Genomic DNA, 26,304 nt, shown 5'->3' on the forward strand with positions numbered 1-26,304 from the left:
CTTACCCACATTTGGAAGATGCGGCAGAAGCCGCGTTTTAACGCACCACACGCGACCTGCCGATCGACTGTGCTGCACACGTTTGAACTGCTGGGTGGATAGAGGCTGGCTGGGGTGGGGATTTACCTCGCACCATTGTTCCAACTGCCTTTCTTTGACAGTGCTGGGGCATCTCATATGCTCTCCCAGTGGTCGTGTAGATTTTTCTCCGGATCCTCCAGGTTTATCCCTCCACATTGAGAATCAACATCACGCGTTCAGAGCTTTTGGCTGCTATAAATGTCCACGTGATCAGCCACTTCTCGTTGAGCTGTCATTTTGTGGCAAAGTTGCTTCTGAAAAAGAGCTGTATAGTTCAGTGGGCCTTATCTGGTAAATAAAAAACTAGTTTAGTTTAGCTTTTAGCTATGGGTTAAGAAACAAATGACTAGTTAAATTTCGATTTAAAGCTTTCGTGACTGCAGGGATTCATCTTCTTGGTTCTTTCGGTAAAGTCACCTGTGGACGGCTGCTTGCGTTGTGGCCGAAACGTCGTGAGAATTGTATTTTATTATGTTTTATTGTTATTTTTATTATTTTATTATTTCCCTTCTACGTGACATTACCGAAAGAACCAAGAAGAGAAATGACTAGTTTCTAAAAATGTTGTCCCCATTAGGGAATAACCCCTTGCTGCCGCCAGCGTCGTCAACTTCAGTGCAGAATTTCTAAACCACCTCTCCACCGCCACCCTCCCTTCCCCTTTATCCCCCGGCTGTGCGTACATATGTTGAACCTCTTTCGGTGTGGGGGGGATGGACAACAAACTGAACCGCAAAAAAAACTGAGAAAGGGACACATTGGAATATGTCGGTAACATGGGTCCGGGTGGAAAAATACATGTGTAGGGGTGTTAGAGAGAGAGCCCGTTATGCATGGCAGCCTATGGTAAACAAACACAGTAGGCGGGGCTACATGTGTGCACAAGCAGGTGCCCTCTGCGACGTCCGCGCCAGACACCCTGGGGGGTCGATTCGGTCGTTATGATCCCCCGGGGCCCCACCCCTCAGGGAGGGGTTGGGTATAAAAGGGGATTGTATCGAAGGGCTCGGGAGTGATGTTTAGCTAAAGAAGAGGAGGCGGAAGACGTCTGAGATAGAGCCCTGGACTCCCCCTGGTACGCCGTCCTTATCAGGACCGCGCAGGCTCGAGCCAGTGGCGTGGTACCAGAGCCAGAGCCAGTGCTGGTCTGGACTCTGGGTACCGGGCCCGACTGACCAGTGTCGGGCCAAGATAGCCTCCCCTAGCCCATTAGTGGAGGACTCAGAGGCAGGCTAGGGTTAGCTAGAGAGGTGTGTCCTCAGATAGACGGGTGAGGGGGCCGATACCCCCTCAAATGTGTATGTCACAACGTTGGTGTTAAATAAACAAGTGTGCCTCCAACTCCGGTGTGAACGAGTCGTGAGCGTTACTACATCTGGCGTCAGAAGTGAAACAAAGTACGAACATGGATACACGCCGGACGACTCGAGTCGGAGTACCAGGGGCGGAGGACACCGCTGCAGTCGGAGGGCCCGAGATGGCTGAAGATGCCATCGAGCAGCCGGGGCTGGGTGCATCCACGCCACAGCAGCTGGAGGAAGGGGAGCCGTCGACGGAGGGGCTGAGGCAGGCGCACGCGAAGCTGGCCGAGCTGCTGTACGCCGCAGCCGCCATGCTCGACAACATCACGCGGCTGGGGGCTGCGGGACCGCCACGAGGCGACAGCAGCCAACGACCACAGCGCCTTCCCGCCATTTCAACGGAGCAACATTTTGAAACTCCCGCCATCGCCGCAGCTGCTGTTGAGGGCGTGGCCGCTCTAAGCATCGCGTCCAACGGCGGGAGTACAGTGCCTGCCGCGTCACCACGGGTGCGACCGGCGATGCCATCGCTGGTTCGTGCCGACGCTGAGTTCAGTGAGGCGGACGAGGGAGTGCGTTCTTCCTCTGCAGCCGCTGCCTTACATCAGCGGCTACCTCCACTCAAGAAATTTGTGGGCGAGGATGGCGACTGGGGCGGCTTCCAGCGGCGCTTCCTCGCTCACCAGGAGATGGCACAGTGGACAGACGCCGAGGCTCTCCGCGCGCTGCCAGCACTTCTCGACAGCGACGCCCTCGCCACTCTAACATCGGCTTCGAAGGAGAGGCGCTCCACGCTGCGGAAGGCGATGCAGGTGCTGTCGGCGGTATATGGTCCACCATCGGACTGTCGCCAACTCTTTTACGATCGCCAGCGGGGGACGAAGGAGTCGCCCCTGGCGTACCGCACAAGCCTCCTGGCACTGGCGAAGGAGGCCTTTCCACGAATGGATGACGAGGGTGTCGACGCCATGGTGACAGAGAAGATACTTTTGCTGGCGGACGACTTAGACATCGTCATTGTCGCACAGGACGATGCAGAGATGTGCTCCCTCCAAGCGGCCCGTCTCCTCCACGCAAACCTGTCCTCTCAACGACGGAAGGCCAGCAAGGCGGCGAGCGGGCGCGCCGTCGCTGCGGCCACCCTCCCGGCGGAAGAGGTTTGCGCCATCAACCATCGACGGCAGCACGGAGCGGGAGCGCGGGAGGACCGGGCCGGTTCAAGCCGTCTACAACGTCCATCGTCGCCACCAGCGCTTCCACGCTGTTATAACTGCGGCATCCGGGGCCACGTCGCCTCGGGGTGCCGCTCTCCTCGGCAGCGCGGAACGACACCTCAACGGGACGCCGGCCCTCGTCACAAGCTCCACCATCATAATCCGGCGAGTCGCGGCACCCCTCATGTTTGGCCCACGCACACGCCCGTCACACACTCGAACACCGCAGCGAAGGGGGGGCAAATATCGCGTACCATGGCACCAACACGCACCGCTCTGGGTACTCACATTGAACCCAGCCAGTGGTCCGTGTTGGCCCATCGGGTTGTAGCCGCGTCATCGGGGTCGTCGGCCGTTGTGGGTCACATCGATGGGGTCGAGGTGCGCATCCTGGTCGATACAGGAGCATCGGCGACCATTATTTCGGAGTTGATTTATAACATTCTCCCTGCCCAGAGCCGTCCTTTGATGCCTGTTAATGTGCCATTCTTTGCTGCTAACGGGGGTTCACTTGGCATCATCGGACAAATTCGAGCCCAAATTTGTGTCGGGGATATTAAATTATCTGGGCCGATTTTTGTTTCCTCCTCGCTGGCGGTTCCGTGCCTGCTGGGGACGGATTTCCTGGCCAAAATGCCGATTAGGATATTAATCGACCAGGGATGCATTGAGCTCCCATCGGGCCGACGCATGGCGTTTTTGCCATCCCCCGCTACGAGCCGGACGGCGTTCGCGACGGTGCCGGCGTTCGTAGATAGAACGGTGCGCGTTCCTCCGGGGGCGCAAATGTTAATTCCTTTGAGACTTCGGCGGCCCTTCGCTAAGGGCATTGGGGCTCAAGGGGTTTTGCTGGGACCGTCTAGGGCCGGGGTCAGTGGACCTAATTTACTCCCGGCCCAGACCATAGTGAGAGGGGATGGAGAACCCTTCATCGCGGTCCTCAATGTGGGCTCGCAGACGGTGGTGGTCCCACAGGGGACCGTGCTTGCTCACGCAACGCCGGTGCCCTGTGAGGAACCCGTCGCGAGTCATGTCGGCGCTGCCCCTGCACCGCGACCACATTCAGACAGCGATGAAGGGTGGCTCGAGGCGCTTTGCGCGGGATCGACGGACCTGTCAAATTTAGAGCGCCAACGTCTTAAGACACTACTGAGGGAATTTTCCGACGTTTTCAGTCGGGATAAATACGATTTGGGCTGCACTCATCTGCTGCGTCACCATATTGATACGGGTGACAGCGCGCCAATACGCCAAAATCCTTTTCGGTTGAGTCCCGCCGAAAAGGACCATGTCAAATCGGCTGTTGATGACATGCTAGCCGCCGACATAATTTCTCCCTCCAACAGCCCTTGGGGAGCGCCGATCGTCCTGGTTAAGAAGCAGGACGGTTCGTTGCGGTTTTGCGTTGACTTTCGGCGCCTTAATAAAATTACGGTTGCCGACGCATACCCGCTCCCACGGATGGACGAATCGCTTGACGCCTTGGCGGGAGCGCGATTCTTCTCCACATTGGACTTACTTTCGGGATTCTGGCAGCTTCCTCTGGACGATCATTCAAAGCCTAAAACTGCTTTCCGTACTCCGCACGGCCTGTTTCAATTCAACCGGTTGCCGATGGGCTTACACTCAGCGCCGGCAACTTTCCAGCGGTTGATGGAATTGGTTTTGGCTGGATTGCAATGGGAGTCGTGCCTGATTTATTTGGATGACGTCATTGTCTTTGGCAAAACTTTTGAGGAACATCTCCAGAGGTTGCGGGCGGTTTTCCTAAAGATGCGGGCTGCTAATTTGAAATTTAAGCCCCAAAAATGCCATTTGTTACGCGAGTCGGTGCGTTATTTGGGGCACATCGTGGGGCGCTCAGGTATTTCTACCGATCCCGCCAAAACGCAGTGTGTAAGCTCCTGGCCGACTCCCACCTCAGTGGGAGAGGTTAGGAGTTTTATTGGGTTTGCGTCGTATTATAGACGCTTCGTCGCTAATTTTGCGACTATCGCCAAACCCCTACATGCTTTAACATCTAAAGGGGTTCGGTTTTGCTGGGGTCAGGAGGAGGAGGCTGCTTTTTGCTCCCTTCGGGATGCTTTGGTAAACGCTCCTCCCCTGATTTACCCTGATTTTTCAAAACCGTTCTTGCTCGACACCGATGCGAGCAACACGGGTATTGGGGGCGTGCTCTCCCAGGTGGTTGACGGCGTGGAACATGTGGTTGCGTACGGCAGTCGGGTGTTGTCTCCAGCGGAGCAACGGTATTGTGTCACCCGTAGGGAACTGTTGGCAATTGTCCATTTCGTCCAACAGTATCGCCCATATCTGTACGGTCGGCATTTCACCGTCCGCACAGATCATGCGGCACTGCAGTACGCCCTGAGGGTTCAACAGCCATCGGGACAATTGTCCCGATGGTTGGAGGTCCTCCAGGATTACGATTTCCAAACCACATACCGTAAGGGCGTTCGCCACACCAACGCGGACGCTCTGTCACGCTTGCCAACCACCTCCGAGTGTGCATGCCTCCTGGGGTCTGGACGTTGCAGGCCTCCAGGGGACACATCGGTACCTGTCTTGGCGGCCGCCAACGACGACGATGCAATGGTTCCTAATTCGATCGAACAGCAGGGCAAAGATTCCCTGTTGGGGTTGCCCGTCATTGAATGGGGGCGCCTCCAGATGGAGGATGTCTCCCTCCTCGGGTGGCGACGTCGCGTTGGCGGTGCGGCGGGGGGAAAAAGTGGTGGTTCCGACGCATGGGAAAGGTGCCAAGGTCTGCTAATGCATTGGGACGGGAAGTCACGTCGACATCGGCTGGTTGTCCCTACTGGGTTGCGGGGTAGGGTGGTATGGGCCGCTCATGAGCGCCTCCTACACCTGGGGACCCAAAAGACTCTCGCCTTGCTGCAACTTGATTTTTACTGGCCTGGCATGACGAGGGATGTGGGGGATTTGTTGGGATCGTGCCCTCAATGTGCACAACGCAAACCGCCGGCACGGGAGTCTAACCCGCCCTTGCAATCGATCAAAGTGTCCAGGATAAACGAGCTGGTCGCTCTGGACATTTTGGGACCATTCCCCGCCACCCCCAGAGGGAATAGATATTTGTTGACGGGTGTCGAGTATTTTACACGCTGGCCTATGGCCTGGCCTTTGGCCAACCAGTCGGCAGCAGCCATCGTGGAGGCCTTTGTTCAGGGTTATGTCCTGGACAAAGGTGCTCCGGAGAGGCTGCTGACCGACCAGGGCAGAAATTTTTCCGGTAAACTACTCAGACAAGTCTGCGATCTCCTGGGCACAAAGAAAATTCGGACCTCCCCATATCACCCACAAACTGACGGGATGGTCGAACGTTTGCATCGCACCATCTCGTCCATGTTATCACAACAAGTTTCGGACTCGCAAACGGATTGGGACCTACAAATTCAGGGGGTCTTGGCGGCGTACCGGATGGCACCCCATGCGGCTACGGGGTTTTCTCCCTTTTACCTCATGTACGGCCGAGAACCAGACCCGCCTGTTCGTGCCCAGTTGCGGATCCCCGTGCCGCAGGGAAAAACTAATCTGGCTGACCACGTTAAATTTAATCTGGACAAATTGACCGAGGCACGGGATGCTGCAATGCAAAACTCTGACCTCCGTCAGAAGGCAAATGAGCGCCTCAGATTGAGTCGAGCGCACATGCTGCAGTGGAAGCCGGGGGACAAGGCATGGTTGCACTGCCCCCAGGTGCCACTGGCAACCTCCTCTAAACTTGTGCGGCCGTGGCGGGGCCCTGTGGAAGTGGTGGAGGTGTTACGTCCGCAGTGCGTGCGCATCAAGTGGGGGAAGCGGCGATGGTTCGTGCACCCCTCCAGATTAAAACCCTTCGCTGCGGTACACGACCCCACTTCACACGCGCGTGGCCAAACATGTGGGGGGTCGGCCGACTTGCTGGGTCCGTCTCTGTCGCTCTCACCTGATGCCTTGCCGGCTGTGCCACCTTCAGGAGCATCAGGAGTGACGGGCTCACGCCCGATCACCCCTCCTGCGGATACCGAGGGTCACGCGGAGTCAGAGGAATGCTCACCTCAAGACGGACAGTCGCCACCTGATGGTCCGCCACGCGGGGTTACCCCGTGTGAGGGGCCCGCTGCAAGGACGCGCGCTAAAATGCGCAAACTGTTGTGAGGCCGGAAAATGTGTACATAGCTGTTGTGTTTATTGGGTGTTGTGTGGATGGTGTGTTTCCCGCTCCTCGGATGTACATATGCTGGGTTCACCGTTTGTTGTGTGTGCGGGGTGGGTTCCCTGCTGGTTGTATATAAGCTGTTTTTTTTACGGAATTCGTATTTATTCGGGGGGGTGCGTCGGGTTGTTTCTCATCTTGTTGTTGCGTTCTTGTTCTGGTTCCTGTTATTGTTCAAAAAATAGTGAGGCACACGCGCGGTCAGGGGGTGAAGGCACCTTTATTGTCAAATTTTTGTATGTTGGCAGCCGGGACGGCTGCATGCTATGCGGGGGGGAGTGATGTAGGGGTGTTAGAGAGAGAGCCCGTTATGCATGGCAGCCTATGGTAAACAAACACAGTAGGCGGGGCTACATGTGTGCACAAGCAGGTGCCCTCTGCGACGTCCGCGCCAGACACCCTGGGGGGTCGATTCGGTCGTTATGATCCCCCGGGGCCCCACCCCTCAGGGAGGGGTTGGGTATAAAAGGGGATTGTATCGAAGGGCTCGGGAGTGATGTTTAGCTAAAGAAGAGGAGGCGGAAGACGTCTGAGATAGAGCCCTGGACTCCCCCTGGTACGCCGTCCTTATCAGGACCGCGCAGGCTCGAGCCAGTGGCGTGGTACCAGAGCCAGAGCCAGTGCTGGTCTGGACTCTGGGTACCGGGCCCGACTGACCAGTGTCGGGCCAAGATAGCCTCCCCTAGCCCATTAGTGGAGGACTCAGAGGCAGGCTAGGGTTAGCTAGAGAGGTGTGTCCTCAGATAGACGGGTGAGGGGGCCGATACCCCCTCAAATGTGTATGTCACAACGTTGGTGTTAAATAAACAAGTGTGCCTCCAACTCCGGTGTGAACGAGTCGTGAGCGTTACTACACATGTATGCGAACGTTTGTTTATTCCGTTGCTCGGGAAGGGTGGGGGCGAGTAAAACACGATAATGAACCCTTCACAAACACGTACCGCTTCACTCTCTGCAGCCGCAGTTCTTGCTCGGCGATGTGCTCTTCGAGCGAGCTGAGCAGCTCTTGCTCCACGTACAGCAGGTCGGTCATGTGACCTGCACACAGCGAGGCGGAGCTCGCGGTCAAAGTCTCGACGAATCGATTTCAAGGCCAATGCGAATATATCGTCAGTGCATGTTTGCTTGCATGTTTTGCCACAAGTACGTGGGGGTTAATCCAGAATTGATGCCTTGCAATTGGAGTGTCTATTTGGTGTTTTGAAAATCTTCACACCTGTTTTATTGCCAGAAAGGGGTTAAGGCTATTCTTATTTTTTTCATCACCCTGAAGAACCGTCATCGGAGGATTATCCGCGAGATTTTGGGCCGGTATCGTAATTTTAAGAACACGTGGTTTGTTTATGATGGCTGGCAAGGCCCTCCTTGAAAGAGGTTGCCACCTGTCTGGGTTTGACCCAAACAAGTCCGCGATTTGGCACGTGTTCAGGTGGCAGGATTTGACAGGAATTGACTGACCGAGGCGGACTGAGAAATAAGTCGAGGTTTATGGGACCTTTTTGCCAGTATCCAAAATGATGAAAGATCAGAGTAGGTTTTAACGTGTTTGCATATTTTGCCACGAGTAAGTGTGGTTTATGCAAACATGCCTTTCAAGAGGTTTCTAATTGGTGTTTGAACATCTTAACACCTGTTTTATTGCCAGAAAGGGTAAAACCTATTCTTAAGTCTACCTTTGTTCTACAGTGAAAAAGGTGCCAACCCTAAACACCACGTGTGGAGAAACCGTTGACCGTGTGAAAAGCAGTCATGATGAGCAGTCCCCAGGAAATCGACTCAAAGACCTCCTTCGCTGGAATCGGGTTATCCTCATAGCACAGTGCACGCAAATTGGGTGAGAAAGTACCCTCATTGCATGCAACAGGTATGGGTCACGTAGGGGACATGGGCTAAAACGTAATGGAAGAAGTGTTTGAAATAATCGCAACCGAGATGCCGGCGAACACCTGGGACTCCCGGAACCCTGTAACGACGAGCGTCGCCAAAGCACTGGCGGACACGTGGAGATTTCGAGGAAAGAAGCGTGCAAGATGGCATGTTGATACTGCCCAGGAAGCGTGTGCGTGCGTGTTAGCGTATGGAGGTTTTTGTGGGGAGCGGTAGTGTCGTGGTTAGCGATTCCCGCTCACGGCCAACAGCCAGTGACGATTATCTCAATCGCTTCTGGGCCTCCCCTAGGTCGACTCAGCCTCAAATTAGTACCTGGTGCGGTGTGTAAACATCGCCACAGGGGAGACAAAGGCGGCCCGGCGTGGTGTTTGCCACCCATCCCCTCATGTGCCGTGCCGGCCTTCATAGGTGCTCGCCAACAGCACTTGCCCCAAACAGTCTGTTCAGGCTATAGGGGGGATCTTTGTCTTTGGAGGTTTGGAGGAAAGACGCGTGTAAGATGACATGTTGACACCGTCCAGTAAGCGTGTGCGTGTAGTTTTACTGAGCCAACACAAAAACGGCTGCTTAATTACAAATCCTAAAAGGCGTACTATGCCTCGTTGGGACACCCTGTATATTTAGCTGGACAATTTATCGAGGCTCGAGCTTACGAGCACCATTTGTTTCCGCAATGTAAGTGCCAGCGGGCTAACGCGCTGTTCCTCGCTCCCGAGTTTTCGACTGCTTATTCGCCCCCCCCCCGACCCCGCGGGGTCTCGGGCAGATCACAACGCACACAACGCTTTGCCGCGGGGAGTTCTGACGTTTTGATTATTCTGAATAAGTTAAGTAATACACATCCACCACATACAAAATGTAGGGATGCTGCCATGCATTTTTCGCACGAAGTGCATTCTGCGCCAAGCACGTGTGGCGACGATGGACAATTCGGTGGCGCCGAACAACAGTGACAGTGCCTCCCCCCCCCGGCCCTCTCGCTTGCTCAATCGAAATCACCATCTTTAAAATCGAATGCGTGTCGGAGGTCACAGCGGCTTGTATGTATTTATGTTGAACTTGTTTTGCACCGTACGGAGCCAATCGTGCTAAGCGGAGGTGTGGGCAAAGGACAACAAACTAAACACAAGAAGCAGTTCGAAAGAGATGAGTTTTCAATCTATATTTAAAAGTGCATCGCTCCCAATGGCTTCCTAACATCAGAAGGAAGAGTGTTCCAGACAGCCGCAGAAGCGTATCTGAAAATGCACGATGCAGTGTTCAATGGTAAGGCAAAAGTCGCTGCTGCTAGGATGACCGGAGCCTGTGTCATGGTTTATGCTACTTGACAAACGAGATCAGCGAGGTATTGCGGTTAATTTGCGGCGAGCACTTTGTGTGTAATGAGTGCGACCTTTTAATGTCTGAAGGGCGACGCAAGGGCGGGCGCTAGAGGAAGCAGCGGCGTGCCGTGGACGCGGGGTCAAGCAAGCGGTTTATCTCCGTCTCAAGTTTTACGGGCAACAAACAGAATCAGAATCGTTATTTATCCTGGGGAAATGGGATGAGCTATGAAGATCTTTTTCACAGCTGTCCAGTAGGGACGGGTCAGAAAGTTACAACAACAACAAACCCACGCAGCCTCCTGGGAGAACAGGGTTTGGAGATGGCCCAGCAGCAACCACTGCTGCATTAAACATGGCGGCCTACAGCTGCTGCTGGTTGCCAGGGGGCTCAAGGGTCAGAGTGCTGGGACTGGAACTGCTGAGATTTTTCGGTCCGAATCTGGGCAGGCACCCACGATTATAAACAGGGTTGCCACGTGTAGGGAGTTGATGGCCTCAGTGTAGTCACTAATGACTGCACACACAGAAGTGGAAGATGGCAGCCTTCATAAGGCCGCACTCTTGTCAAGTGAGAAATCGCGACGAATGCCATCAACGCGGCGACCAAATCATCAATCGTCAATCTCCCGGTCTACAGAGCAACAACACAAGCCACGCGGAATTGCAGTTATATCACGGGACCTTTTTGGCAGTATGAAAGTATGAAAAAATAAGAATAGATACTCTTTGGTTCTTTCGGTAAAGTCACGTAGGTAGAAAAAATATAATAGATCACGGCGTTTCCATCGCAACAACAAGCAACCGTCATCAGGTGTGAAACAAACAGCAGGAGGACTGCTCTGACGTAGGAGTTCCTATGTCAGCAGTCCTCCTGCTGTGTTTTACTTTACCGAAAGAACCAAAGAGTATGGATTCCTGCAGTCACGAAAGCTTCAAATCAAGATTGAAATAAGAAGATGTTTTACCTTTTCTGGCAATAAAACAGGAGGTGTTAAGATGTTCAAACACCAAATAGAAACCTTTTTGCAAGGAATCAAGTCTGCATTAACCACACACAGGACTTGTGGTGGACATGCAAACACACATGGTCTGATAATAGATGGGCATTGTCTTTGCAACTGATTGGTCTACACCACAGACAGCCTTCTTTACGGCCTAGTCTCACCAGTGTCAGACTAGAGAAAGCCAAAAGGCAAACAGTACAAAGACCACGCATGTGTCAGAGCATTTAGAGCTCGGGGTGAGCAGCTATATCATGGGACGTTTTGGCAATATCAAAGTACGAGAAAAAAGGAATAGGTTTTATACATGTTTGGCAATAAAACAGGCGGCGGTTACAGGATATTACAAGAGTAAAAAAACTAAAATTATTTACATAATGTACTGCGAACACAATACAAATGGAAAACAGCGTTAAAAAACATCCTGTCACAGACGTGTGTGGGTGTGTGTACAGCCTCGGACGTCACGGACCTCGGTCACCCTTTCGCAATTGTGGCCGAGGTGCATCCTGCAAGCGTGGCCTGAACACGCGTGGCGAGAGAATGTGGAGTGGGCACACCAAGGCCGGATCTCACCGATGGACGTGAACACCTCGGCCGTGCCATGCTGCATCACCAACGCAGCCAACAGAAGCCATTTGAGGAGGGCGCCGCTGGCCGTCATGATGGGGCCCAACCCCTGTCCCGCGCAGGAAACAGTGCGAGCGACACACTCCGATTAGCTCATTTTCAAATCGTCACGGGCCACCACCGCAGCCGTTATCACCGTCATCGGAGTCACCATCTGCACCTCCGATTAGCACGCGTGGCTACGTACGGAGCAAAAGAAGTTCAACATACATATATTGTCTAGCCACTGCTGAATTCTCTATTCACTATGTCGCCATGCTGACGCCATCCCTCACAGTCCCAGTGCTGCTAACCATCACCATCATCATCGCTGTCATCATCAAAAGGTCAAAGTGTGGGAAATGTCAGAATTTTCACGACTCCTTGCTGCGGTTGTGATTGTCTCCGTTTTTACACGAAAGGCTGGGCCGCCCCACCGCGTTGTCACGAGGTCTACCTGCCCAAACCAGCTCAGGGTGACATTCACCTTGATTGGTGGCCTCGTGGAAATTCGACTTTGCTTTGGTGGAGACCACAGCCCTGGGGGACGGGCGTCTACATAGAAATGCAGCGGTAATGTTGGCTGAAGTTGCATTGACACTCTCACGTTGCCAACGCAATTCATTAGGAATGACACAGTTCCAAGGATCGTCCAAATGCAATTTGCCCCACCCTGGTCGACAAATCCCTTCATGGTCTTTCGCCACCGTATCTTGCCACGCTTGTATCTTCCTGCGTCGCCTTCTCGCCCACTACGTTCTCAATCTTTGCCGTCTCTCTCTCTCTCTCTACCTCCTCCTCCTTGTGCTCAATCCACGCTGTCGATCTATGTCCCTTCTTGCCCCTCTTTGCCGGAACAAACTTCCCCTCCACATTAAACAGTCAACTTCGCTCATGGGTTTCCGCTCCGCACTCAAAACTCACTTCTTTTCCCCAGAGCATTGCACGACCCCTTAATCTCTCTCTCATAACCGCCACCGTTACTTTTCCCTCCTCATATTCTCATTACACGGCTTTCAATCATTAACCCCATTAATTAAATCCATTCGTCATTTACTGCCATCATTTTTGCATTCTCCGAATTCACACATCACAGATTTGCCCCAATTGCTCCCTCTCATCTATTTCATTCAGCTCATCTCCACCATTGTTAAGTCCTGTGTAAAGTGCCTTGAATAAGGTGCTATATAAATTATTTTTACGTAACATAAGATGACCAGTCTCTCCCATAGGATAACCACTGTTGACTTCCCGCAGAGCGGTACTTCTTTTATCGCCCCCCCCAGAAGAATGATGATTGGGCCGAGCCAATCTCAGACCGGGATTTGTGCTCAAGTCCCTTGAGAAACGCGAGGCGGGCACACTTTCAAAGCGGAATCCTCGTGCAGGCGTTTGTCATTGCGATCACGTGCTGCTCATGGCTGCTGCTTGGCAATTTCCACTATGTGCGTTGAACTTCTTTCGCACCGTACGAAGCCAACCGTTCTGATCGGAGGTGCGGGGGGAAGGACAACAAACTAGGGCTCTCTGTGTGAGTCTATAGGTCTCTGTGTGAGTCTATGTACGTATGTTGAACTTCGTTCGCACCGTACGTGTCGCTAAACCCACAACCACCCGACACAGCATACCAGTGTGTTGGAGAGTAAACCCACAACATCTACAATTTTAGATGGGTCTACTCTCCAACACACCGGTGTGCTGAACTAGTAACGAATTGGCATGTTTTGTTTACGTGACAAACCTTACTAATTGGCTGTGTCGGGTGGTGGCAGGTTTAACGACACATTTAAATTTACGCGATCTCACACAAAAACCTTTATTATGGTCACGAAAACCGACTACGTGTAAAAATGACCGAGAAAAGCCAGTGAAGTTCCACCACCTCCTTGCAGGCGATGTCATGATGCCCTACCAAAAGCGCCTTTTCAGTTCGCCCAACGCTGACTTTAAAGTCTCAACGGCAAGAGACGGACTTCGTCATCTTCATTACCGAGTTGGTGGATCACACACATATGGAAACTCCCTCGCTGCCCGTGGCTGTCGAGGTCACTGTCTCGTGGCGCACAGCCAGGGTGTGATGGCAACACAGCAAGCGGGTTAACATCCATCCGTACGGTGATCGAGTGTCCCCTCTGCGCCTCGCTAGCGTGGGTTTTCTCCAGGCACTCCAGTTTCTCACCGCATATATCAACAGTAAATTAACCCTGTCCCATTCAGAGACGTGTGCAAGTTGCAGGGATGGTGTCCCGTTCACCGGCCCAATCTGGGAACGCGCGAGCGGCTCGGCGTTAATTTTATTTAGAGAGGTGTCGCGCCGATGTTTTTCAAAGACGTGGTGCTGCGCTCATCGCAGCGAACCAGGCGACACGACCGCACGCGACAATCGCTGGCGCCAAACTGTGCCACATGCCCTGCCGCGTGGCCTTGTATTTCCGATTCGATTCCGTTCGGAATCGAATCGGAAGAACCGACGCCGTACACGTACGTCATCGGAATGGGAAAGGGTTAATAGAGATGGCCAAATATCCCAATACAGGACCACAGAGTTTGGTAAATTGTTGGCACTGGTGCTGGCTGCCTTCCCTGCTTGTGGTTTGCAGATGTCTCGATGTGAAAATAATATGAATACATACAATCATATTTAAACAATAGCATAAATAAAACGTTACCTTTTTCCTGATAAAAAAAAGTCACGTGCATTTTATCCATTGGTCCCTCTAAAAGTTTTTAGACCCTGCACAAATGTCCCATTTACCCCCCCCCGACCCCGCCTTTTCAAACGAGCAGCAGACAACCACCCTCCCCAAGGGTGGCACAATCGGGTTTTTTACAATCGGGTTTAATTGTCTTTTTATATTAAACCCGATCATCTGAGATTGGGAGAAATCCGGTTTAATTGGTTCTAATTGCAGAACCGCCAACTTCTCGACGATGGGCTTCATCCATTCCAAGCGAAGGAACTCACTGGCTGTGCCCACGAATGTGGAGGAGAAGCTCGTGTTCATCAAGACCAACCTGCCCGCCGCATTCTACGACTACCCCATGCCCGACGGCCCCGAGTACGTTAGCAGCACCGACGAGGAAGCAGCCTAAGCCTTGGATCAGAGTTTCGTATTCATTAAACCAGGTTTTAATTCCCCGAAATCGGGTTTAATTGTATTAAAGAAAAAACCCGATGCCTGCCGCTTGAAAAATAGGGTTTTTTCCACCCATGTCCTCCCCCCGCTCCACCTTCTCACTTCTCCCCTTCCACATTCCTCCAGCTCTGTGAACCCAGAACTAAACGAAACCCCCGGGGCCTCCCTCCGCCTCCTCCTCGATTCACGACGACGACGACGACGGCAGCGGTGTCACACGCCTCTCCACAAGCCCAAGGCCACATTCCTTCCGTGGCGTATTTCTCTATCTCCACCGCGGAACGTGAACGGGCAGGTGAGGGGGAGCTGAGGGGAGCAGCTCGCAGGAGAGAGGTGAGATGGCGGGCGGGTCACAGAGCGATCATTGAGAGGTCGAGGCACGTGACTGATCGAGACGTACCACCACCAACAACAACAACAACAACCGCCGCAATTCGCCACTAAGTGGCGGTGACCTCACCACGACGCTTGTGCCAGGCTATGTGCACCTTGAGGCCACGTGAAGTGTCGAACGCCCACTGGCAGGAGGTCACGGGGCAAACCCAGGTGCCACGGGTCGACTGACTGAGATGACTGAGATGACTGGCTGAAACACCTGTACCCCCCTACTGTGCCAACTTGCTGTGCTGTAGCCACCCGGCGCTCCGCTCGTTGTTGTGAGCGTCGCTCCTCCCCCCTCCGTTGTTGTTGGAGCGCGACTGCCTCCAACTGCCCAGTAGCAGCGTCCTTCGCGAGCCTCCTCCACAGAGGCCGATCTTGACACTGCTGGTACCAGTCATCGACGCATCACCACCACCACTAGCACCACCACAAGCAGACGGAGCGACGGAATCAGTCAACATGCAGGTAGCTCGAAGTGGACTGTTACATCGCAGTATCACACAAGAGGTGGCCGGGGCAACTTCGGGAAGATTTCACCCAGTCGTGGTTCTTGCCATGGCTGACGACGATGAGTAATGACAAGTTAAAGCCCCTTTTGTCGATCCACTGCTGGATGAAAGCCTTCGCAACCCACGCCGTGCCAGCAATGGAAGTTGCTTGATCACGTGTGGGTTGGTGGCTGGAATCGAACTCGGGTCGATGGTTTCATAGTGCAGGGAATTAACCACTGCATTGCCGCTCCACCCACCAAAAACATGCGCAGTGCATCGACGTAATGTTTCAATGCATTATGATCGTTTACCCAAGAAACTCTCGCGAAGTTTCAAGATTAAAGATGATCCTGCATTGGGATGTTTAATGAGTGTGAGCACGTGTTTTACGTGAGAGGAAACACGAGCGCACGGAGACAACTCAAGGCTTATACGAGTGACTAACACTCGAGGAATGCACACGTGGGTCCGTGAACCCGCTGGGTGAATGTACTGCCATCTCCCCGAGCCTCAAATCCCAGCAGACTTGGAGATCTCGACAACAATCGACACCATCCACCGACTCCTGTGCCTCCAAACTGCTGACGTCTGGACGGGCTTGCTGCGGCCACGTGCGGCCACGTCAAAGCGTCGAGTTTCTCGCTGCGTGAAACTAGCACGAGAGATGCCTCCGAATATTTTAGAGTCAGAATATTAAAATTTCGATTTAAAGCTTTCGTGACTGCAGGGGATTCGTCTTCTTGGTTCTTTCGGTAAAGTCACGTAGAAGGGAAATAATAAAAATAAAACATAATAAAATACAATTCTCTTGTGAGAGAATTGTATTTTATTATAAAAATAAAACATAATAAAATACAATTCTCTTGTGAGAATTGTATTTTATTATGTTTAATTTTTATTACTTTATTATTTCCCTTCTACGTGACTTTAATAATAAAATAATAAAAATCAAACATAATAAAATACAATTCTCTTGTGAGAATTGTATTTTATGATGTTTTATTTGTATTGTGAGAATTGTATTTTATTATGGTTTATTTTTATTATTTTATTATTTCCCTTCTACGTGACTTTACCGAAAGAACCAAGAATCAGAATATTTATTTAAACTGGAGGAAGCCGATGAGCTGCGAAGATTTGTTTGCACCGATGTCCAATTGGAGCTGCACTCACGATGGAATTCTACATTTCTACGGCGGGGCCAAATACTGTTTTCAGTTTTCAGTTGTATTTATTAGGTATAGCCAGAGGTGTGGACTCGAGTCATGTGACTTGGACTCGAGTCAGACTCGAGTCATGAATTTGATGACTTGCGACTCGACTTGGACTTGCATAACAATGACTTTGTCCCACCTCTGAGATGTGGACTCGAGTCATGTGACTTGGACTCGAGTCAGACTCGAGTCATGAATTTGATGACTTGCGACTCGACTTGGACTTGCATAACAATGACTTTGTCCCACCTCTGGGTATAGCCGTGTGAGCCATTCGGCTCTTGAATCGGGTACAACCGCAACAAACAAAAAAACTAAAACATGAACAAGAAAACATCTTAAAGTGAATTTCGATGTAAAGCTTTCGTGACTGCAGGGATTCATCTTCTTGGTTCTTTCGGTAAAGTCACGTAGAAGGGAAATAATAAAATAATAAAAATAAAACAGACAGACCTGCTCTCCACCTGAGGACGGCTGCTTGCGTTGTGGCCGAAACGTCGTGAGAATTATTTTATTATGTTTTATTTTTATTATTTTATTATTTCAATTCTACGTGACTTTACCGAAAGAACCAAGAAGATCTTAAAGTGACTATGCGCAAACAGAAAAATCCATGAAAAAACAGCAAAATCTTCCAGAAAAAGCACCGTACACCAACGCTGCGTGCAAAAATCCCAGTCGGTTGGTGACTTGCACAAATGTAACTGTGTAGAACTGCCACAAGCAGTGGATGCAATGACTCGCTGTCTCCATCGATGTGATGTCTCCATCACACTGCCCGCTTCCCTGTATCACGTCGGTCGCGACATTCACGTGAAATGATCACGTCACTGACATTAATGCGCAGATGCTTTGCAAAATAAATATAAATATATTATTGGCAAAGTTAGCAATTTGATACCAGTCTCATACTCGCTGTGTATGTCGGAGAAGCGGTGGTGTTGTTTTTGTTGTTGGTGAAACCCGATCTAAGAGCTTATTGGCTCACAGGGTAATTCAAAATAAACTGAAACTGAGGAATACATTTTTATTCACTGCTGAGCAGCATTCCACGAGCACATATGTTGGCAAACGATTCGCACGGTTGGCTACGTACGGTGTGAAAGAATTTCCACGTACAGTAAGTACATCGGTGATTCACGATCACCTGGAGAAACTAGATAAACGCCGACATTGGCAAGAGTGCGACGTGATTTAGTGCGAAAATGCCAAACACATTATGGCACGTGTCAAAAAAAATAACTCCTCGTGAAAGTCGTTTTTTCATGACGGTGAAAGTTTCCGACCATGATGTCATTGTTATTGACAAGTACAATGCACTGCATATTCTGGCGTGATGTCAATTCCAGGCCACGATGCACATGGCCTGGATTTGAACCAAGGTTGCCAATTACCAGTGGCAACTGATAATTTATTTCTGTAGTTGTCGCACCTGATGACGATTGCTTGTGTTGCGATCGAAACGTCGTGATTTGTTTGATTTTATTTCCAACTACGTGACTTTACCGCAAGAACCAAAGAGTGTGGATTCCTGCAGTCACGAAAGCTTCAAATCAAGATTGGTATTTGAACCTCGCTTCACCCTCCCATATATCAACTGCAGCGAGTTAACGAGAGCACCGGGGCTGGTACGGTGCACGTGGCCGTAGACTCACACCCGACCACATTTGTCTCCCCAGATCGGACGATCGCACATTGCAATTATTTAAGGCCAAGCGCAACAAATTTTACTCTGCGGCCGGAGTAAAAACTTCGGTCTCTCAGTTCATATGCAGCGACATAAATGGTGTCGTCACTAGAGTGTTCGCGCCAGCTGCTGTTACAGGAGTGCAGCTGTGTGTCTGGAGCCTCCCTCTAGCGCCATAGTGGGTACGGCATGTCAGCTAGCCCTAGGTGGCTTGCTCCTGGTGGTAGCCTGAGTGAACCCGGGAGGACGCGTGAGATGCTGGGCCGAGATCCTCCTCGAAAGGTCTAGAAGGGGGCGTGGCCACGCCCAGGAGCATCAGGGGGCAGTCCCTAGAGAGAGCTTGGCTCGTCTGTGGAATCAAGCCTGGGTCCCGCGTCTCGTCATCTCCGGGGCTTCACGTAATTAGCCACATCACCTGCTACAGAACCCGAGTTACGTTCAGTGTTACCTGCTAGGGAAGTTGTTCAGTAAAAGTGTTGCCTCCCAGTCCAGAGTGTGTGCCTCCGTGTTGGTGAACAACACTACACATAGATGAGTGGGCTAACCACCGTACGATCAGACACACACACACCGCACATCTGGTCACATGGTATAACCTCTCCCTTGGAACTCTTGACAGACGAGAACGTGCCAGATATGGAAATGTACGTTTAATGTCAAAGTAAGGGAGGGGGGTGAGACGGAAGAATGTGGATACACGGGATATGAGAACGGTCGATGTGCCGCAAGAACGGGGCACGGAAGAGAATTACGCGGATGAAGAGAATCCAAACAACCAACCCGATGCAACAATGGGACGTTTATTTTTTTGGGGCTTGGAAGAAGGACGATGGAAATTGAAGTTCACCGTCGAAGTGAGAAAACGGCCAGCAAGGCGGAAAAAAAATTGCCACGTCGCATCGCCCTCCGACGCCCCCCCCCCCACTGAAAGAAGCAAGCCCACGCCACTTGCTCTATAGCGCACGTAGCTCATAGCCCCCCTCCCTCCCTCCATCCCTCCCTTGGGCCGGCAAACTTTGCCATATGTGAGCCAAAGCCAATGTACAGGCTACCGCTTCCAATTTCTCGAGAAAAATCTAGACGTAGCCGCTCGGTGAACGGCAGCAGTGACATTTAGAGCCCTTAAAGAGGCACTGTGAGCACGAATGGTCTTTTGTGGAGTGTTTATTTGCACGCCATTCTGTGGAAGGAGATGCTGCAGGGGTCGTTAACGGTTACCACACCGGACTTGCATTTTGAGCAAGTCCAGATGAAACAATGGGGCATGGTTCTTAAATGCCCTCCACACCCTCTGTCCACCCAGCAGTATGCACAGGCTCAAGAAATATTTTTCTGATCTTGCTATGAATAAACTTTAGTGCAAACGTGTCACACTGTCTGACTCCCCCTTAAATATTTTGCTATTTTCCAACGATCTTCGTGTGGCTGTTCCATTTTCTGAGTCACGCGGCAAATTCATCCTATTATCCGCGATTGTCTGCAATTTTTATATATATACAGGGTGCTTCAAAAATGTTCTAACACTTATATGGGATTAGAAGCTTTCGTGACTGCAGGAATCCATACTCTTTGGTTCTTTTGGTATTTTATTTTTCTACCTACGTGACTTTACCGAAAGAACCAAAGAGTAAACTTTCTAGGACTTTCGTTTTAAATGGAAAAATAACTGCTAATACACTGTCGCATGATAACAAATGTATGGTAATAGCTTCAAAAAGTCAAAGAGTCTCCACTTGTTCGCCATCATTCTCAACGCGTGCCCGGAATCTTCTCCAGGTGGTCTCCAGAGCCCGGAGGCACATTTCTTGTGGTATTGTTGCAAATTCTCCGAAGTGTTAAAACATTTTTTTTAATCACCCTGTATATTTATGAGCATTTGGATGACTGCATCATTTTCTACCGAGTCAAGTGCTCTTTTGTAAATCTACGAAAGTCTAGGCACATTGGTAATTAACAATTATTAGGCCTTACCGGAATACGATTAACATTTGCATTTTCTAACCCCGCCTGGGCCTTTCTGCAATTGTTCCCAATGATCTCAATGAAACGAAACTATGATATGAGTATAAGAAGATAATGGGGTCTATAGTTCTTAAAGACAGTTTTACAGCCATTTTTGATACCAGAATAATTGAGGCATTAATCTATGATTGTGGTATTTATTTTGAGTAGATGTTTTGTCTGTCCCAGGTACCATACACATAATTTCGTGCCAACAATTGTTCACAACTCTTTGATGATGTCCATAGTTATACCATCTGATCCAGGAGATGTCCCCTTGATCTTACCGCTAAGGGCAGAGTTTACTTCTTCAGACGTGACATGGACAATCATCTTCTGAGAGATGACCTGCATGCTGAGCTCAAGGCATTTCCATAGAGATCTGCATAAGTTTATATACTGTTTCGATTTAAAGCTTTCGTGACTGCAGGGAATCATCTTCTCTTGGTTCTTTCGGTAAAGTCACGTAGAATGGAAATAATAAAATAATAAAAATAAAACAAAACTATTTAATTCTCACGATGTTTCGGCCACAACAAGACTCTGTTTTCTCGACAGACCTGTTCTCCACCTGAGGACGGCTGCTTGCGTTGTGGCCGAAACGTCGTGAGAATTATTTTATTATGTTTTATTTTTGTTATTTTATTATTTCCATTCTACGTGACTTTACCAAAAGAACCAAGAAGATATATATACTGTTATTGGACATACGCAATGAAAGAAAAAAATGTTAAGTATTAAAAAAATTGTATTCATTAGAAACAGAAGACCTCAAACCACATAGTGGGCTAATGTTGGAACAGATCTTGGAGGTCTCGCGTGCCTACTGTGCACCAGTTTGTGGTTTCTGGCAGTCGAAAGTGTTGGTGCGGTGTGGTGGCATCCACGGATATCGCCACGATATCTTGATGTTACTAAGTTGTATGAAAGCAGTCGAGTCTACTCCCTACACTCCCTGGCCCCCGAGTCCCACGAATTGCTTGTGGGGGTGTGGGGGGGGGTCTTACACCAAAACCATCCACCAACATTGCCTAACTGTTATCCACCCACGCCAAGGGAAACACATAAGGCTACACTTTCAGGCCACGGCAACGGTGTTAAGTGTTTTCATGAGAATAATTATGGCCGTGTCGTGACGGTGGAGCACATGGTGGTTTGGACCACATGGCCTTTGATGTTTCTATACGTCCACCAATGGAGTGGGGACATACACAATTGGCACACCACACCGCAGCACCAACACAAAACCGATACCACATCTTGTCTGCACACGCTAGGCAATTGTCCACATGCAACCAAAAAAAAGTTCCCAGTAAATTACAGAAGTAAAAACGTGGTCTGTGCTACATTTGTATAGTGCTAAGTAGAAAAGGGACAGATCTACATTTCAGCTATGTGAGACTCTACACCTCAGCTGTGTCTGTAGACACTGTAAACACAAGCCCATCTCTATTGGAGGCCTTGGGCCAATTGTGTCAATTGCTCTTTTATATAGCCGGGGCCAGTCCTTTCAGTGCAACCACCGTTGCCTTCCAATATAGGTGGAGCTGCCTCTCCACGGAATGCTCATTCGTCCAGTGGGATGATACAAACAATACAATTTATATTCATATAAGTACCTAAATACAACTGCATCTCTAGATGTTCTACTAAAGCAGTGCAGCTTGCATTTCATGTAGACGGTTACAACATTCTACCAAATTAACAGTCATAGGCAGAAGATACAAGTTCTTTATCCTGGACTTGAACAGGGGCAGGGAGTCAACAGTAAAGATTTCTGGAGAGAAAGTTCCACGAGAGGTGCCTAATAAGTGCAAATCATCATAACATTGCGTGGGCAGCAAAGGAGAAAGAGCGACCTCCCACTAAGTGGAGGTTGACTGGCAGTTTTTACGTAATTATTTGCTATTGCTGTATGTGCTATGAAGAAGGACCGTTGCTTGAAACGTCACCCATTGTATTTTTTCATTCAAGGCCACAGTGTTATTGACCAATGTGTTCAGTTTTATTATTTGGGCTTGTGTGCCACTGCCAGCGGCCAATATCGCCAAAAAAATGCGTCTGCTACTCTCTGTGTGCCAGACCGTTGTGGGGACGGGCGTTGGGGCTGAGGGGGTCCTCTGAGTGTATGTGATGACCTGCACGTCCACACTTGCCCACTGCAACTTCAAAGCCCATGGCCCAAGTTCTCTGCGTACCAGACCTAATTGTAACTTGAAAACGTCACCGCCGGATAAAAACGGTGATCTTGAAGAACACGTGCAACTTCTTACGCGGTTTTTCAAAAATGTCAGCAAAGGTGTAGTATTTGCTGATGTTACTGTAAGTGTACGTTTCCACTGCTGGATAAAAAAAGCTCCAAATGTTGTCACAATCACACACGCGCCACATTTGGAATTCATAGACCATGTGCCCCTCTAGAAGGCAATTTGGCCTACTCTTCCACGCTGGGCAGACGTCTTGGAAGATGTGAGAGTCACCCGCGTTTTAACCCACCACATGGGATCTACCAATAAACTAACTTTGGTGCACCCAATTATAACTCTTGGTTGAACAGAAGTGGCAGAGATATTTAACAAATTGCTCATGAAATATTTGCTGAGCCTTCCAAAAAAAACTATTTTTCAGGCTGGTCCCAGCTGTTTTGGATGTCCTAATGGGCTAAATTCCTTTTCATATTTTGCACGACCACAAAAAATCCACATTGCCCTAACTGAAAGAGGACTTGTGGAAATTATGCGAATGCCCCTATAACCAATAAACAGAGGAGACAAGACTTTTCGCTGTGTACCTGGGGCATTCCCTTCCACAAGATCTCAAAGAAACACACACACACATGCCCAAATAGCCCCGACTCAATGCCCTCATTCAATTGGCAGAATGTTGTTCATTTCCCAACACCCAACAAGGTATTAATGTTACATTGCGCGCACATAGGTGGCATATATATAATCATCAGCCATGATCAATCCACTGCTGAATGAATGCAAACCCAAAGCTGTCGATTTCCATCACACGAGTTGATTTCTCGGCTATATCTCCCTGGTGGACGTTCTCACGTGCACGTTTCCCCTCCATTGGCTCGACCACTGGCCATAATCATCCCTTCTATGCAACATACTGTCATAATGTTGATAATGTACATACTTCACCACGCTGGTCATGGTTCGGGATGAAGGGGGGGGAGATCCGCCAGGACCGGTTTCAGATATCACTCGCCACTGGTGAATCGAACTTATCAATGTGCCGGGTTTCACAGTGCGCTAACCACTGCACCACCACTCCCCCTATAAGTTACTTGAACTACACATTACACTTCTGAAGGTAAACAAAAACATGTTGAGCACGTATGTATGTTGAACTTCTTTTGTACCGTACGTGGCCAACCGTGTTTAATCGGATGTGCGGATTGTCTGTGTGTTTTATGTGCAGTATGTGTATATATACTGTGTAGTGTGCATGTATGCACATTGTGTATAACTGTATTGTTCATGTATATTTTATATGTGTATATGTTGTGTATGTGTATATAGTATATGTGCAGTGTATGTACACACATTGTGTATGTCTGATTTGTGTTGTGTATAATAATTGTGCAGTGTACGTACACACTTTGTGTATATATCGTGTGTACTGTATCACAATTGTGTGCAGTATACGTACAAGTATTGCATAGACATTGTTTTTGCATGTGCAGTGTAGGTGTGTAGACACTTTGTGTATTATAACTGCGTGTGTAATGCCCGTACAACACACTGTGTATAAATGTATGTTTGTGTATGTGCAGCATGTGTGTGTGTAATTTAGACTGTGTGTAATAATCGTGCCCACGTGTTCAGTGTTCACAAGTGCACTGCTCTGCGGGATCAACAGAATATTCTAGAGAGCTGCTGCCCTCCAGTGAACACTGCCAGTCGACTCCGTCTTGCCAAGCTTAGCAAACTACCCAGCACACACAGCACACAGCACCGTATCGCTCCAACGCAGCACACCAACTCGTGCTGTATTACCAGAGGTGGGACAAAGTCATTGTTATGCAAGTCCAAGTCGAGTCGCAAGTCATCAAATTCATGACTCGAGTCTGACTCGAGTCCAAGTCACATGACTCGAGTCCACATCTCATAGGTGGGACAAAGTCATTGTTATGCAAGTCCAAGTCGAGTCGCAAGTCATCAAATTCATGACTCGAGTCTGACTCGAGTCCAAGTCACATGACTCGAGTCCACACCTCTGCATGACACACACACACAGCACACAGCACCGTATCGCTCCAACGCAGCACACCAACTCGTGCTGTATTGCCCCATTACACAGCTGATGCGTTACATAACCGTACTCTGTGCAGTACACAACTTATACATCGTATTCGTACAGCGCAGCATTGGCAAGGCATGCTTACAGAACGTAACTATTGTTAATCATCTTCTTGGTTCTTTTGGTAAAGTCACGTAGAAGGGAAATAATAAAATAATAGAAATAAAACATAATAAAATAATTCTCACGACGTTTCGGCCACAACGCAAGCAGCCGTCCTCGGGTGAAGAACAGGTCTGTCGGGAAGACAGCTTCTACGTGACTTTACCGAAAGAACCAAGAAGATGAATCCCTGCAGTCACGAAAGCTTTAAATCGAAATGTATTGTTAATCACTTTTGTTCACACGCCCGAGTGTTGTTGTGACCAAACACAATTCGAAACACGCCTACCTGCTTTGTGACGTGCCGAGTCAAGACGTCGTTTGACAATTAGACGATGCTGCTGCTGCTGCCCGAAGTTTACTGAGGTGTGTGTGTTCTGTGTGTGTGCCGCTCACAGTTTCAGTTTAAGCCACGCTCCGAGTGGACAGGGTAGCAAGCAAGCAAGCAAAGCTGCCTTCCGCCTTCCTTAACAGGGCGACTGCCCACGTCAATGCTCTCAAATCTCGCCTGCTCCCTCCCTCCCTCTCTCCATCCCTCATCCCTCCCCTCCCTTCCTCTTTAAACGGAAAGCACAAAAAAATCCTCCCCCCACCCACCCACCCACCCCCGTTTCCACTCTCGTTGGGAAACGTCGCTTCCTGCTGCCTGCCAGCGCAGTTCGTCTTGGAAGCGGTGGGGCCCTGAAGGTCCGTGGTTGCGAGATGTTGACTACCTCGCCCGGTACACAGGAGGGCCGTGGGTTCCACCCCGACCACTGTGACACCCGCTGTATATTTGGAGTCTGAGCGATGTTCTTCGCTCTCTCTCTTCTCTCTCACCCCGTGGTCGCGTGGACTTTTGTCCGGGTCTTCCCCTCCACACATGAGCATCAACATCACGTTTCGATCATTTCGGCTGCTACGAATTTCTTCGACGCGACGATAAGTCCACCTCGTTGAGCTTATCATTTGTGATAGCCGGGTCGCTTCTGAAAAAATAGCCATACAGCTCAAGTTGGGGCCCTTGCCTGGTCTAAAATGAAAAAAATAGTTTATTATAGTTTAGTGCGTGTGTTGGGGGGGGGAGCGGTGGCGCAGTGGTTAGCGCGCACCGCTGCGTTCGATTGCCACTCACGGCGAAGCATCATTATCTTGAACCGATCCCGGGGTGTGTGAGATGGTAACAGCTATTGGATGCCTTCATCCAGCAGCGGATGGATCGTGGCTGATGATGCGTCCACTAGAGCGGCTCCAATCTCGAGCCCCCTGCAGTAGATGATGCCCTTCCGCCAGCACCGGCGTGAGAAAGAAATTACAGGGATGCACCTTTACCCTTTTTTTTTGTTTAGTTTCACTAA

General features: G+C 50.0%; 1 protein-coding gene across 4 annotated transcripts in view; it reads right to left on the bottom strand.

Moving 5' to 3' along the window:
- Positions 1-25,503, bottom strand: part of LOC144724402 (prolyl 4-hydroxylase subunit alpha-1-like) — a 57,112-nt gene extending 31,609 nt beyond the window's left edge. For 2 of the 4 annotated variants that reach the window (XM_078603497.1, XM_078603494.1), the window contains exons 1-3: positions 25,257-25,503; positions 11,608-11,710; positions 7,757-7,853 (exon numbers count right to left, since the gene is read on the bottom strand). In XM_078603497.1, coding sequence (XP_078459623.1) covers positions 7,757-7,853; positions 11,608-11,695 — 185 coding nt within the window. In that variant the 5' untranslated portion in view covers positions 11,696-11,710; positions 25,257-25,503. Of the gene's footprint in view, positions 1-7,756; positions 7,854-11,607; positions 11,711-15,237; positions 15,576-25,256 lie in introns of all 4 variants that reach the window. The other 2 variants (XM_078603495.1, XM_078603496.1) reach the window with 2 other exon arrangements.
- Positions 25,504-26,304: the final 801 nt, after the last annotated feature.

The sequence above is a fragment of the Lampetra planeri genome, chromosome 20 (genome assembly GCF_965212315.1).
Source record: "Lampetra planeri chromosome 20, kcLamPlan1.2.h2, whole genome shotgun sequence".
Lineage (NCBI taxonomy): Eukaryota > Metazoa > Chordata > Hyperoartia > Petromyzontiformes > Petromyzontidae > Lampetra > Lampetra planeri.